Consider the following 13,921-nt stretch of genomic DNA (forward strand, 5'->3'; position numbering starts at 1 on the left):
ATCGTCGCAGACACAGAACGATCGGAATGCGTCCGACGGATGTGACGCCCACCGTTGCTGAAAAATTGCTGCGCACGGTGTACAGTCGCGCGAAGATCGCCGCGCCGGCGAGATTTCGAGTCGACGATCCGGTGCGCGTGAGCAAATTCAAAACGATTTTCGAAAAGGGTTACACTCCCAATTGGACCACCGAGATCTTTCGCATAGCTAAAGTACAAAGGACCAATCCCGTTACGCACCTGTTGAAAGACATTCGCGGAGAAGCGATAGCCGGAGGATTCTACGAACACGAGTTGCTACGCGTCTCCGATCCCGACGTCTATCTCGTGGAAAAAGTCCTGCGTAAGCGGGGCAATCGAGTGTACGTGAAGTGGCTAGGAATGGACAGTTCGCACAATTCGTGGATAGATAAGGCATCTGTATTGTAACAAAAAAATAGTTAGACATTCGTAGACACACGCAACGTGTACTTTATTAATAAAAGTTTACACATTCATCGGTTTGTTTCTTACGTGCTATTGACTTTACGATAAAACAATTTTTAGGAAGCCTATAATATTGTTTCTTTTTTTACAACGGTATTCCGTAATGTCCCCACGGAAGCGTTTCCTCACTGTTCAACGTCACGTATCGCTTGTCGTCGTGCGGACTGAGAGCTAGTTTTTGCTCCGACACGGTGTAAACTTCGTGCAACGTCGAGCGTATGCACGACTGGCGCGTCTTCAGCTCGCGCGCGTTTCGCAGGCACGCCACGTAATCCTCGAACGTGATCCTCTTCGCGACTACGTTTCTTTTAACGCCCTTTATTCTCTTGGTGTCGTCGCGTCCGAGTACCTTGTAAGTGTACATCTTCGCTCTGAGGCCCACGAACTCCGTCATGATCGCGCCATTGTTCTCGTCCTTCATCAAACCGGGCACCTTCTTGTTGACGCGCGGCATACCGTGCGCGTTATTCTCCGCGTAATCGCTCGTGTCGAATCTGTCTATGTCGCGTCTCATACGATCGTACGCGTCTTCGCACTCCAACGAATAGATCAGACTATCGGTATCCGTGTAAACAATTCGACACCGGTCGCGATAGAGCGGCACCATGTAGCCGTAGTGAAACTCGTAGAGACGCGTCTTGGATATCTCGAGAATACACATACCCACGTAGACCGGCTTGTTGAATTTTACCTCGAGCCTTCGCAGCTCGATCGCGACTAGATTCTCCGAGAAGACGCTTCTACTGTGAAAGTTCGGCTTAGCGATCATCGCCTCCGCGCCATATCTCCCGTCCCATCGCGTCACCAGACGCACGTCCACGTGATCGCGCACGTTCTCCATCGTCTTGCCGAAGACGGCATTGTTCATCAGTTTGTACATATTCCGTTCGAACTCGTTGCTCGCGCGCGTCCTAAGCGTAGTGTTCAGCTCGATGTAGCCGCGAAGCCACGGTGACTGGGTGAATCGCAGAACGCGACGAACGCGCGTCAAACGCAAACCGAGTCGCAGACATTGCTGCAGGTTTTGATAGTGCGTCACATAGCGCGATTTGTCGTAGAGAGTAGCGAGCAGTTTCTCCTGCCGCTTACCAGGCGGTTTATCGCGCGTCGGGCACAGCGGCAGGTCCGCGTGGACGTCGTGCAGGTTCGGCGGATACTCGAGATCCACCTCCAAAATGTAACCGATATCGCTGTCCGCCGGCACGGTCGTCACGTCGAAATTCTCAGGGTCGTCGAGCCACTGGAAATTCGCGTACGGTAGCGATTCGCTCATAGCCCAACCGTACAGATTGTTCACGTCGTAATACATGAGATACGTAGTGGGCTGGGACGAGTCGTACGTCGGTACGTGCCTGTTGTTAGCTCGCGCGTACCTGAGCGAACATTGACTGAGGCCGCCGCGTATTCCGCGTTCCACGAACAGCACCATGTCGATGTCGGTGAGTAGCTCGAAACGCACGCCGGTGTATCTCAGCATGGCGTCCCACGTGTACCCCGGCAACGTATAATAATGCGCGGGATCCAGCCCGTAACTCGCCACACACGTGTCTCGAAAATTTTCAAAGATATCCGCCAGAAGAAGCACGTCGGTCTTGAGATACAGATCGCTGTACTCGCCGAGATCTCGCACGCGAAAACGTCGCCAGACCCTCGTCGCGTGCTCGTAGTCGCTCTCGCTCGCGGTCTCGTCGGTCAGGGAGCTGTAAAAGACCTCGCGCGGTGGAAGTTCGGTCTCCCGCAGTTTGTCCACGCTGTCGACGTACTCGTACGGAAACACTCCCTTGCGAGTGAGCAGATCGAGATCCTCCGTGCTCAAATCCGCGTACTCCGAACGTGTTATTCTCAGCTTGTCCTTGTCCAGATAGGAAGCCAGAGTTTCGATACTCGCGGCTAAAAATTTGTACGAGTCCACGAATCGAAGCTTCACGTACCGATCCCATCTCCCGTCCGTCTGCGTCTCCTTAACGGTCTTCGCGAACGATATGTAGCTTTCCTTCGTAAGCGGTAGGAGCTCGACTCCACCCTCGAAATCGTTCGCGATTTTCTCGACGATAAAGTGCGCGTCGTAACCCGACAGATTGTGGAAGAACACGGGAATCACGTACACATTTCTGTAATTCAGATTGCAACGAGAATGCGCCGGACCTCTGTAGCGTCCGGTTAGATGACAGTGATCTCGCACGCGCTTGTCCTCCGGTTGGAACGCTTTTCCACACACGTGACAATGCGTCGCGAGCCAAAACTCGCGTTTCTCGTTCTCCGTAAGTTCTACCATCGATATATTGGTGGAGAATTTAGTCTTAACGCGATGTGCGAGAACGCGAAGCTCGTTCACGAACCATGAAACGCAATCCTCGCCGCGACGATATTTGTACGTAGATACGGTATCGTCGTAGGTGCAGCACAGATAGTAGCCCAGGCTGAACGGTACGTGACGTTGATAAGCGTATCTTTCCGTTCTCGCGGCCTCTTCGACATTCTCCCTCTCCCGTTGTTCGAGAAGACACTCCAGATCCGCGTACACCACGAAGGGAAGTCGCTCCTTTCTGTCGTAATTGTCGAACGACAGCCACTTATCGTCCTCGTTCGGAAGAACGATGGCGCAGTCGTTCATTCGGCCGCAGTCGACGCTGTGAGCGGCCAACTTTTCGCGCGTATAGAAATAGTGTAGACATCTGCGAAATAATGTGTGTAATTACTATGTGTTTAGTATATATAAAAAATAATACCTCGTCGTTTCCTTATTCCTCAGGTTTTTTTTACTTACCGATCGCAAACGTGCTTCACACACCGTTTCGCGGTCAATTGTGAATTCACCAATCGCGACAGATTCTTTATCCAGGCGAAATGGCCCCTGTTGACGCCGCGTAGCGTATCGCGCAGATACAAAAGATTTACGTGTCTATGCTTCTTATCGTCGGTCAACCGCAGAGGCACGATCGCGTTGTCATCGGCGCCCCGTCCGAACTTAGCTTTTTTTTCAATTCCTTCCCGAGTTGTAAATACATTGATCGATACGTCGTTCTGACGTTCGAACTTTCCGATCTTTTTCAGATCTATGGGAAGATTGATCCCATCGAGATTCAGCACCGTCGCGTAATCGGGATACGAGCCGCATCGGTCCGCGTTCCGCTCGACGGGATACAGAGCAGCGACCACCGCACGCGCGAAACACGTGTCGTTCTTCGACCGCACGTTGACCACCGCTTGTTTAAGTTTTATACCTCGCGGTATCTCCATCCAACATCCCACGCGCATGGGATTGCACTTGTTAACGTTCACCGTTAAGTTCAGTATTCGCGACAACGCCCATCCGCTGTCGCGTTCCTGAAATTCGTCCAACGCCGCTAGAATCGCGTCGCGCACGTGCCTGTCGTACCACTCGCCCAGATCGGACCCTAGGAGGAGCTGTTCGTTCCGCGTAGAGATACTCTTCACATCGGTCTTAACATCCGCTACGAATTCTCCATTGAATATGACATTGACCTTCAGACACGAGTATCTGGTCAAATTATCCTGCACTTTTTCGAGCACGGTGCCCTTCGCATCCTCGAGAAATCGCGCTGGTTCGATATACGTAGAATTCGTCACAGCGCCGGTGAGTACGCGACTTCGGAACGCCGCATCGATCTCGACCCACGAAAATCCTCTGCTAACGCCGCTGCTGCTACCACCGCCCCCACCGTCCAAACCGGCACCTACGACGCGTTCGAATCGTCGGCGCAGATCCTCCCTCGAACCTTCCAATCGCGCTATTCGAGCCACCAGAGCGTTCACGGCTCCCGTGTTTCCTCGCCCCCCAGATTGTCTGACTCGACAACTCTCCCGCAAGAGCCGGAGACACTCGTCGCATCGTCGTCCCCACGCGCGGTACCCGTCCGCGTCGCGGACATCCGCGGCGAGCAACTCGTCGCACTCTTCCCACATCCCATCCAGAAGGGTCTTCCACCCTCGGGAACACTGAATTTCACTCGTTCGAAAAGACGACGAGACTTGTAGGTCTGAATCCTACGTATCTTCTCTCCTCCGTCCACCGTCTGATAGTAAAGATAATACTCGAGCGGTAGGCAACGCATATAATCCTTCGCCCTAACGGAGTTTGCCATTGCCGTCTCTATCCACGCTCGCTCGCGCGCAGTTCGCGCCCCGGTCTCCCTTCGCAGATGATGAGTCGCCAGATTCCATCGCGCGTCCTCCTTCACCACCGACGCGCATACGTTTGACGGCAACGACGCGTCGACTCTCGCCGATTCGTCGTCCGAATCGGTCGAGAACTTGGGCATGGGCTCGTAACAGCGCAGTTCGCCGTCCGATTCCTCGGACGAGTAATAACGGCGATCGTTCATTCGCGAGTACGCATCGCTAATGTTACCAAAAGTTCCAATACGCATCAAAATCAATATGAAAGAAAACGCCGTCGCTTATAGAAAATGCTCCAAAACGCATTCCACGCGTCCCAATCAATATAAGTGCGATTACCGTCGCGTATAGTTGTTCTTTCTTTAATTATTTCATTATAGAGATACATACGGTGCGATCGGCGATCGGCGATTCCGATTTCGCGACGGATCAGATATCTCGTTACGTCGACGCACTGCGGATCCCCACCCCTCCTGAGCGGTTCGCTAACTTTCACGATCGGTTTCCCGTATCTTTTCGACCAGATCCAATCTTTGCAAAGGTCTACGTACTCGTCACTCATACCTCATTTTTAAAAAAACAACTGTACCGCGCTGTCGCGCGCCTGTTCAATTTATACTCGTTCCTTATCTCAAACGGAGGATGTACCTACGGGATACACTCTTTCCTGGAAAAACGACAACCGCTCGCCGCATCCTTCGACAAGAATAAAAAGGAGGAAATGACGAGAGCGACCTCGAACGATTTCGAACGCGCGTTGAAAAATAATCGCGAAACGTGCGAATCGGGTGAACGAAGAGAGTAGACGCTCTTTCCCGGAAAAAACGACAACCGCTCGCCGCATCCTCCGAAAAAAAATAGAAGGAGGAAATGACGAGAGCGACCTCGAACGAGTTTGGACGCGCGCTGAAAAATAATCATGAAACGTACGAATCGGGTGAACAGGAGAATCAGTTTGCGCGCGACGACCGACGCGGGAGGACGCGCGATTTCCGCGCGCGGTCGGTAATACTTCTAACCTCTGGCCGGTCGCGGGGGGTGAGGGGCGCGGGGGAATCGGGCGAGGGGGGAGCGCGCCTGACCAATCACCGTCTTACCTTTCCGTTATAGAAAAGTAGTACGGAAAGGCCGGTCGGTGATTGGTCAGGCGCGCCCCCCCTCGCCCGATTCCCCCGCGCCCCTCACCCCCCGCGGCCGGCCCGAGCTCGGAGTACCTGTTACATAGCTACTGACCTTAAGAGCGGGTACTGGCAGGTCCCCCTCACCCCGGCAAGCCGACCGATCACCGCATTCACCGTACCCGGGAAAGGGCTCTTCCACTTCAAAGTCATGCCCTTCGGTTTACATTCCGCCCCCGCGACGTTCCAACGGCTACTAGATACCGTGCTCGGGCCGGAACTCGAGCCACACGTGTTCGTGTATCTCGACGATATCATTATAATCACGAAGACGTTCGAGGAACACCTCCGCATACTGCGCGAAGTTTTCCGCCGCCTCCGCGCCGCGAACTTACGGCTCAACCCGGCCAAATGCAAATTCTGCGTGGACAGCCTACAATATCTGGGACACATCGTCGACCGCGAAGGGATCCGTACCGACCCAGAGAAGGTCCGGGCAGTCGCCCAGTGGCCTCGGCCACAGACAGTTAAGCAAGTACGGCAATTCCTGGGAGTAGCGTCATGGTACAGGCGCTTCATCCAAGATTTCGCGACAATCGCCGCGCCGCTCACCGCGCTCACGCGAAAACACGCCCGCTGGAACTGGGGGGAAGAGGAAGATACCGCGTTCGAGAAGCTAAAAGACACACTGACATCCGCGCCGGTCCTCGCCTGCCCCGATTTTTCACGGCAATTTGTCCTGCAGACCGACGCCAGCACCACCGGCCTCGGGGCCGTGCTAACGCAGAATTTCCCAGAGGGGGAAAGAGTAATTGCGTACGCGAGTCGCACGTTAAACCAGGCCGAACGAAACTATAGCGCGACCGAGCTCGAATGCCTAGCGGTAATCTGGGGGATCCGCCGGATGCGCGAACACCTTGAGGGATACCCCTTTACCGTCCTCACCGATCACCAGTCCCTGCGGTGGCTACAAAAGTTAGACACCCCGACCGGCAGGCTGGGCCGATGGGCATTCGAGCTCCAACAGCACGACCTGGAGATTAAATACCGGAAAGGAGCCCTCAACCGGGTCGCGGACGCCTTGTCTCGGCAACCCACCACCGCCGCCGTCACGATACCGCCCCGCTGTTCGTGGTACCGCCGAATGCTACGGGCCGCGCAGGAAAACCCCCGGGACCACCCTGATTACGACATCCGAGACGGGAAGCTATACCGACACGTACTGCATGACCTAAACTTTAACGAAACCCCGCCCGAAAATTAGTGAAAGGCCTGCGTGGCCAAAGAACAGCGCCCCGAAATCCTCCGCCAGAACCACGACGCTCCCACCGCCGGACATCTCGGGATCGCGAAGACAATAGCGCGCATAGCCCGAATATACTACTGGCCCGGCATGTTCCGGGAAATCGCGAACTACGTCCGAAATTGCCCCCGGTGCCTAGGACACAAAGTCGCGCAAACCCGACCGGCGGGAACGCTGCACGCCACCTCCGTCACTCGCCCGTGGCAGCAAGTCACCCTCGACTTAATCGGACCGCTGCCACGATCGAAACAGGGCCACACGTGGCTCCTGACGATGCAGGACCGCTTCTCTAAATGGCTAGAGATGCGGCCCCTGCGCCGCGCCACCGCTTCTGCCGTAACCACGCACATCGCCGAAGCAATTTTATTCCGCCACGGTTGCCCCGACACGATATTGTCAGATAACGGCACGCAACTCCGGTCCGGAAAACTCGAAAAAATGCTCGCCGCCCATAACGTTCGACATGTATACACGCCGGTCCACGCGCCGCATTGCAATCCGGTCGAGCAAACAAACCGGGTTGTAAAAACGATGATATCGCAGTATGTCGACCGAAATCACCGTAATTGGGATGAGCGCATCCCCGAACTGCAATTCGCCTATAATACGGCCCACCACGAAGCCACGGGCTATACCCCCGCATACCTCGTCTTCGGCCGCGAACCGATCTCCCCACTCAATCAGGAGGCCGCCCCGAGTACCGCAGCCGCCCCGCCAGACGAGACGCGACGTCACCTCGAGGAAGCCTACGAACTTGTACGGATACATTTGGCGCGCGCTTTCCAGAGGCAGGAAAAGTATTACAACCTACGACGCCGTCAATGGGCACCGAAAGTCGGGGAGTGGGTATGGAAACGCGAATACCCACTCTCAAACAAAGCCGCCGCGTTTAACGCGAAGCTCACGCCAAAGTTCCGCGGGCCCCTCGAGGTGCGCCGAATAATATCGCCGGTAATCGTCGATCTACGCGACCGAAGCGGCAAATGGAGCCGCCACATACACGTGCAGGATTTAAAACCCGCGCCCGCCGCCCCTCCGCCCGCCGACAACGAGGAAAACAGCGACGTCGACCACCAGGAGACTAGCGATACCGAGGACGACGACAACAACAATAACGGAACAAACTCGGAGGACGACGACGACGCCGAAACATAGGAGACATTGCCCCACTCCCGAAATAAGCAACAATTACCGGCAATAAATACCGATACCGAAAAAGAGAGCTCACAGACGAGCCATGGAAACCAGCCAGAGCGAGTCGAATATCGAGGGTGATATCCTAGCCGAGATCGAAAAGATCCTGGCAGAGCCGGTGGAATACGACCCGGTCTGCCCAGGATTCGGCACGACCTGGACAAGGCTCTTTACCCCAGGCTCTGCCGCCGCCGCCGCCGCCATCGCCGCCGTCGCCAAGCCCGCAACCGCACCGCCGTCACGCAAAAACGTGCCGACGGTCGGCTGCGCGGTACAACGCTCGGACGAGCAGCAACGACGGAAGCTGGAGTGACTCACCACTCCGCCACCACCACTGACCCGGAAGAAGCCACGGGCCGCGACGCCCAAGATCACCAGCGTCGAAAAAACCGACCTCCGTCTGACCATCTTACCGGGGCGGCCAACAATCTCGCCGAGCGTTCCACCGGCACCGCTACCGGAACCAGCCATGGCACGGATTCCCGCACCGCCTCCGCCGCAACCAGCTCCGGCCAACGTCCAGCCCTTGCGGGCAGAAGGGCCCAAGCCACCACCTCCGTTCCCGGTGGAAGTGGAACCCGGACATACCATCTGGGTACCCCACTTCCACGCACACGTATCGCGCCAGCACAAGATGCGATCCAGGGGAAAACGCTGGCACATACGGTTTAATGCGACCGGCTCCGTCCGCAGCATCCGAGTAATAATGCCGAAGCCGGAGAGCGCCAAATTCGCGCTTTTCCAACGAGGGGGGTGATGTAACGATGCACCCCCGAAAACTGCATCGTTCCGGCGTAACACCCTGCCGAGGCCGACCGGCCGACCATCCGCCGGGCGAGGAACGGGCACGGTGTGCCCGCCTTATTTTAAAGCTAGCATGTAACGTTAGGAAGTCCGCGAGCAGACTTAAAGGTGCGATTTCACGATGACGCTCGACGCTGGATTCGAGTGTCAAAAAGCTAAACTGTGTTTAGCTTTGACACTCGACGCTCATTTCAGCCAATCCAGTGGTTAGGTTATATTTCGCGTCCCTCTGAATCTATCACGTGACCAGATTTGACGCTCGAATCCAGCGTCGAGCGTCATCGTGAAATCGCACCTTAACGCGGCAACCGCCTCGACGCGCCGAGCGATGCCGACCGCGACCGAAGACCGCCGAACGCGATCGCGGCGTCGGGACGCCGTATTTTCCGACCGTTCCGCCGCACCATCCCGGCGCTCGCGATCGCCGTCGCTACCCCCGCCACTGCGTAACACCGCCGCGCCGGGTATAAAAGACGAGCGTTTTTAACGCTAAAGGCGATTTCCTGATCAACGCTCCGACCGACCGCACCGATCCTGAATTCCCGCATCTCTCTAGCCAGTCAGAACGAGAGTAGAGCGCCTCCGGCACTCTCTGTCTTCGCCGAGCGATTCTCGATCGACGACCAGCTTCCTTCCGCAAAGCACCCGCTAGTCAGAACGAAGGTAGAGCGCCTCCGGCACTCTCTGTCTTCGCCGAGCGATTCTCGATCGACGACCAGCTTCCTTGCGCAACGCGCCCGCTAGTCCGGACCAAGGTAGAGCGCCTCCGGCCCTCTCTGCCTTCGCCGAGCGATTCTCGATCGACGACCAGCTTCCTTGCGCACCACGCCCGCTAGGCAGGACCAAGGTAGGGCGCCTCCGGCCCTCTCTGCCTTCCCCGAGCGCGTCTCGGTGGCCAGACCCGCGCCAGCGTTATCCCGCCGCCATCCCGCCGAATACGCGCCGAGTTACCGCGATCTCGTCGCCGTATCCGCGCCCGTGCGCACCGCGCTTTACCTCGCGCCACCCGCCACAAGCCGATCGCCCGTCCCGATCGCCGCCCTCGTGCACTCCCGCGCACACCGCGTGCGCCCTGACTCTGTGTCCTGCGCTCACCGCACCATTGTACATACCGCGACCGTTCATTGTAGAATAAATTCTGTTACGTTATTGCCAACCACGATACACTTCATTTTGCCAAACCTCACCGCGCGTCCGTTCCTCCGCACCTCCTTCGAACCCAGCCCAGCCGCGAGCTAGATTCGCGTTTCGAAGCAAGGTTGTTTTAACATATATCATCTTATATCAACTTTTAAAATAAACTTTATCACATTAACATGTTAACATTAATATAAATATATACTCATTCTTTTAACTCTTTTTCTATATCTTATAATCTTATATCTAATGACTTCCTATATCTAATGACTTTCTATATCTTATAACTTTTAACCCTTTTCTATTTCTGAAAACTTTTGTATGTAATCTTTTATATAATTTTGTAATCATTTCTATATCTTATAACTTTTAACTCTTTTATAATCCTATGACTCAATGTTTTCACTAGCATCTTTTATTGAACTTTCAGTTCTTAAACAGATTTTATGCAACATAATGCCATAATATACTTTTTTTAATTCTTTTAACATTGTGGTAAGAAATATTTCATTTCGATTCACCCTTAGAATAAATAAATTTTTATCAAAAGTAGAATATATCACAAACGAAGTTGACTTTAAATTGAGCACTGCCATTCCTAATTGCACCTGTCCATAATATCGATGTTTTTCTTTCAAATAAATTTTTTTTTAGGGGGGGAAAGTTTAATTAAAGATAAAGAAAATATTTATTTGAAAGAAAAACATCGATATTATGGACAGGTGCAATTAGGAATGGCAGTGCTCAATTTAAAGTCAACTTCGTTTGTGATATATTCTACTTTGGATAAAAATTTATTTATTCTAAGGGTGAATCGAAATGAAATATTTCTTACCACAATGTTAAAAGAATTAAAAAAAGTATATTATGGCATTATGTTGCATGAAATCTGTTTAAGAACTGAAAGTTCAATAAAAGATGCTAGTAAAAACATTGAGTCATAGGATTATAAAAGAGTTGAAAGTTATAAGATATAGAAATGATTACAAAATTATATAAAAGATTACATACAAAAGTTTTCAGAAATAGAAAAGGGTTAAAAGTTATAAGATATAGAAAGTCATTAGATATAGGAAGTCATTAGATATAGGATTATAAGATATAGAAAAAGAGTTAAAAGAATGAGTATATATTTATATTAATGTTAACAGGTTAATGTGATAAAGTTTATTTTAAAAGTTGATATAAGATGATATATGTGTTTAACATTTTAATAAACTACTTGCTATTACTCATTATGTAAAATAAAATAAAAAATATCAAAAATCCAACTGCCAAATTAAATTTTCGAGAGATGAAATCGAACATTTAAATTACGATCAACCTTACTTTTACAACCGCGAACTGAACACTTAATTCTGCTCGTAGATTTACAACGCGGAGAAAATTCCATATTAATAAAAATACAAAGCCAGTACGACCGCACGTCAAGCCTGTACAATGCCACGAGATCTGTAAGAGTCCAGTGCTTTCACTTTCAACCACCAGATGTCATGGCGACGAATGTCAGATCCCAATAGCTGAGAGGGAAAATAGAATTGTTATGGAAGCAGCGCGATCGGTTTTATATGCGCAAAATAACATGCCTGAATTTTTGTGGGCAGAGGCAGTCAACTATATAGTCAACTATGTAGTTCATGTATTAAATAGAAGTGGCCCAACCAAAGTTGAAAATAAAACTCCATATGAGTTATGGCATGGTAATTCAATTGATGTAAAATATTTTAAAGTATTTGGCACCGAATGTTTTGTACACATACCGAAAGAAAAACGGCGAAAGCTAGATAGGAAAGCGATGAAAGGTTACTTCCCAAGGAGCGCCAATGCGCGTATAACGTGCTTTTAATGCGCGTACAATTGCATTGGCTCCAAAACCACATTAATTGTGTGTTCAAAATGCGCGCATTCAAATGCGTATTTAATGCGTAATTAATGCAATTGAGCATTTGGTTAAATAAATGACGGGTTTTATAAAATAATTAAATGAGTAGCTTTTGATTTATTATAAAACATTTAAATTTTTAAGTTTTTTTAATTTTGTATATTTTGCAATTTCACACACTTTGAGATATATTATAGTCATCAGGATTTCAGACTTGTGGACCTTAAATTGTTCTTACAAAAAAGTTGCAAGTCGATTGGCTATTGCATAACTTTTAACCAATCAACAAATGCAACGTTTCTGTAAAAGCAGAATTTTCGCATATATTTCTCTTGCGAATGATTTCAAGAATCGAGGCTCGTATCACGCATGCGTCTTGTGTGTGTAGAGGGGAGAAACGCCGTCAGGCGTCAGGCCGCGCGTCAGGCCGCGCGTTGTATATCTAGCGGCATTGCGACAGAACGTTCATCAGTCGGCGGTTTATAGATTATTATTCATCGAACAGCTGGCTGCATTAACCTTTTCCCGAAGACAAGTGCCAAAAAGAAAGACGAAGTTAAGTTTATTGATCAAAGCAGACATGAAGCCGGTTGAAAAAAAGGTTAGAATTTACAGTTAAACGACCCATCCACGTACGAGTTTGGCTTGCAAGTCCGGCTCGGCGAGCTTGATTTGCGAGCCGGACTCGAACGTTTTTCACCACACATGAAAGGAAAATGTGCGAACTTGGCTCGTCTGACGCCGAGTCCGGCTCGTGACATCCTATCCACGAACAAATAGAAACAGAGCTAAGCCGAACTTGCGAGTCAAACTCGTATGTGACGTGGATGTGAGTCACCTCCAAGGAATTCGGCCAAAAGAGTACTTTCTTTCGAATGTTCACCTAGACATCACAACATCTCTCCACCAGAACACCTCAAACAACAGTGTGAGAGGTCAAACAACAATACGAGAGGTAATACTAAATGCAGTCATCACCCTGGTTGGATTTTCTTCATCAAATTTTTAATAATTGTATTCTCTCTTATGTGTTCCTTGCAGTAATGCCCACTCAAAGAATCCAAGGCAATTTTTACCATGTTCAAACTCCTGCTTCCATGAGTCGCGAGCAATCATATCCGTTTGATGGTATGAGTTAGGGCCGTTCTACAATACGTCGCGAAAAATGGCAACTGCTAGTTGAAAAGTGTTATTTCTGATTGCCAAATTGCCAGTTGCTGTCACTAACAAAGTTAAAAGTTTGTAAACTCTCTTTTGACAACCGCAACTGACAAGCACAACCGGAAATAACACTTTTCAACTAACAGTTGCCATCATTTGCGACGTATTGTAGAATGGCCCTTAATACTGTAAATTACTTTCATTCTTCTTGATACTTCTTTTGCATCGCAGTGTTTACTTGCAATGCATTGTAAACTATGTGGACAAAACATTTATCAAAACTTTTTTGTTTGAAATTTTTTAGGGATAAAGAGAACCTTTCAAGAAATCATTAAGAACCAAGAAGAAATAAAAGCCAAATTAAGAAATCATGACGCAATGCTGGAGAATATTCTGATACATGTAGGAAATGATGATTCTGAGTAGTTAACGAAGCCACAAAGATGGCCAGATATCTTTCCTCTACCTGATGTTAAAGCCTTCTTGAAGTTTGAGTCTTTCCTCAAGAAAAAGATAAATTTTTCTTTCACTGTATTTTTAAAAAATTTTTTTTTTGGTTATTGTTTTATTTATTTTCTATGGTCTGTATCTATTATTGAACATGTTCATACATTGCAGGTAAAATATCTTTCAATAAAGTGCTACACCTTAATCATTAACAATTATGTACAGCTCTTGCTTAGCACAAAAATTTTTT

General features: G+C 50.2%; 1 protein-coding gene and 1 long non-coding RNA gene across 2 annotated transcripts; one reads left to right on the forward strand and one right to left on the reverse strand.

Moving 5' to 3' along the window:
* Positions 1-570: 570 nt before the first annotated feature.
* On the reverse strand, positions 571-5,187 carry LOC139784783 (uncharacterized). Its single transcript, XM_071723972.1, has 4 exons — positions 5,081-5,187; positions 4,402-4,847; positions 3,253-4,237; positions 571-3,160 (listed from the first exon to the last, which is right to left on the reverse strand). The coding sequence occupies exons 1-4, from the start codon at positions 5,185-5,187 to the stop codon at positions 571-573; spliced, it is 4,128 nt and encodes a 1,375-aa protein (XP_071580073.1).
* A 7,341-nt stretch (positions 5,188-12,528) lies between these two features.
* LOC139784786 (uncharacterized) lies at positions 12,529-13,921 on the forward strand. Its single transcript, XR_011721678.1, has 4 exons — positions 12,529-12,664; positions 12,951-13,018; positions 13,105-13,191; positions 13,529-13,921. It is a non-coding gene; the product is annotated as an uncharacterized lncRNA (long non-coding RNA).

Source organism: Temnothorax nylanderi, unplaced genomic scaffold (assembly GCF_030848795.1).
Source record: "Temnothorax nylanderi isolate EJ_2023f unplaced genomic scaffold, tnyl_v1.0 TNYL_tig0676_pilon, whole genome shotgun sequence".
NCBI lineage: Eukaryota > Metazoa > Arthropoda > Insecta > Hymenoptera > Formicidae > Temnothorax > Temnothorax nylanderi.

Excerpts from the sequence above, each read along its gene's own strand:
- LOC139784783 (XM_071723972.1), bottom strand. The coding sequence starts at position 5,187 with ATGAGTGACGAGTACGTAGACCTTTGCAAAGATTGGATCTGGTCGAAA. Across the intron at positions 4,848-5,080 it reads AGGAGGGGTGGGGATCCGCA|CGATGCGTACTCGCGAATGA; the intron begins GTGCGTCGACGT and ends TGGTAACATTAG. Across the intron at positions 3,161-3,252 it reads GTGAAGCACGTTTGCGATCG|ATGTCTACACTATTTCTATA; the intron begins GTAAGTAAAAAA and ends ATTATTTCGCAG.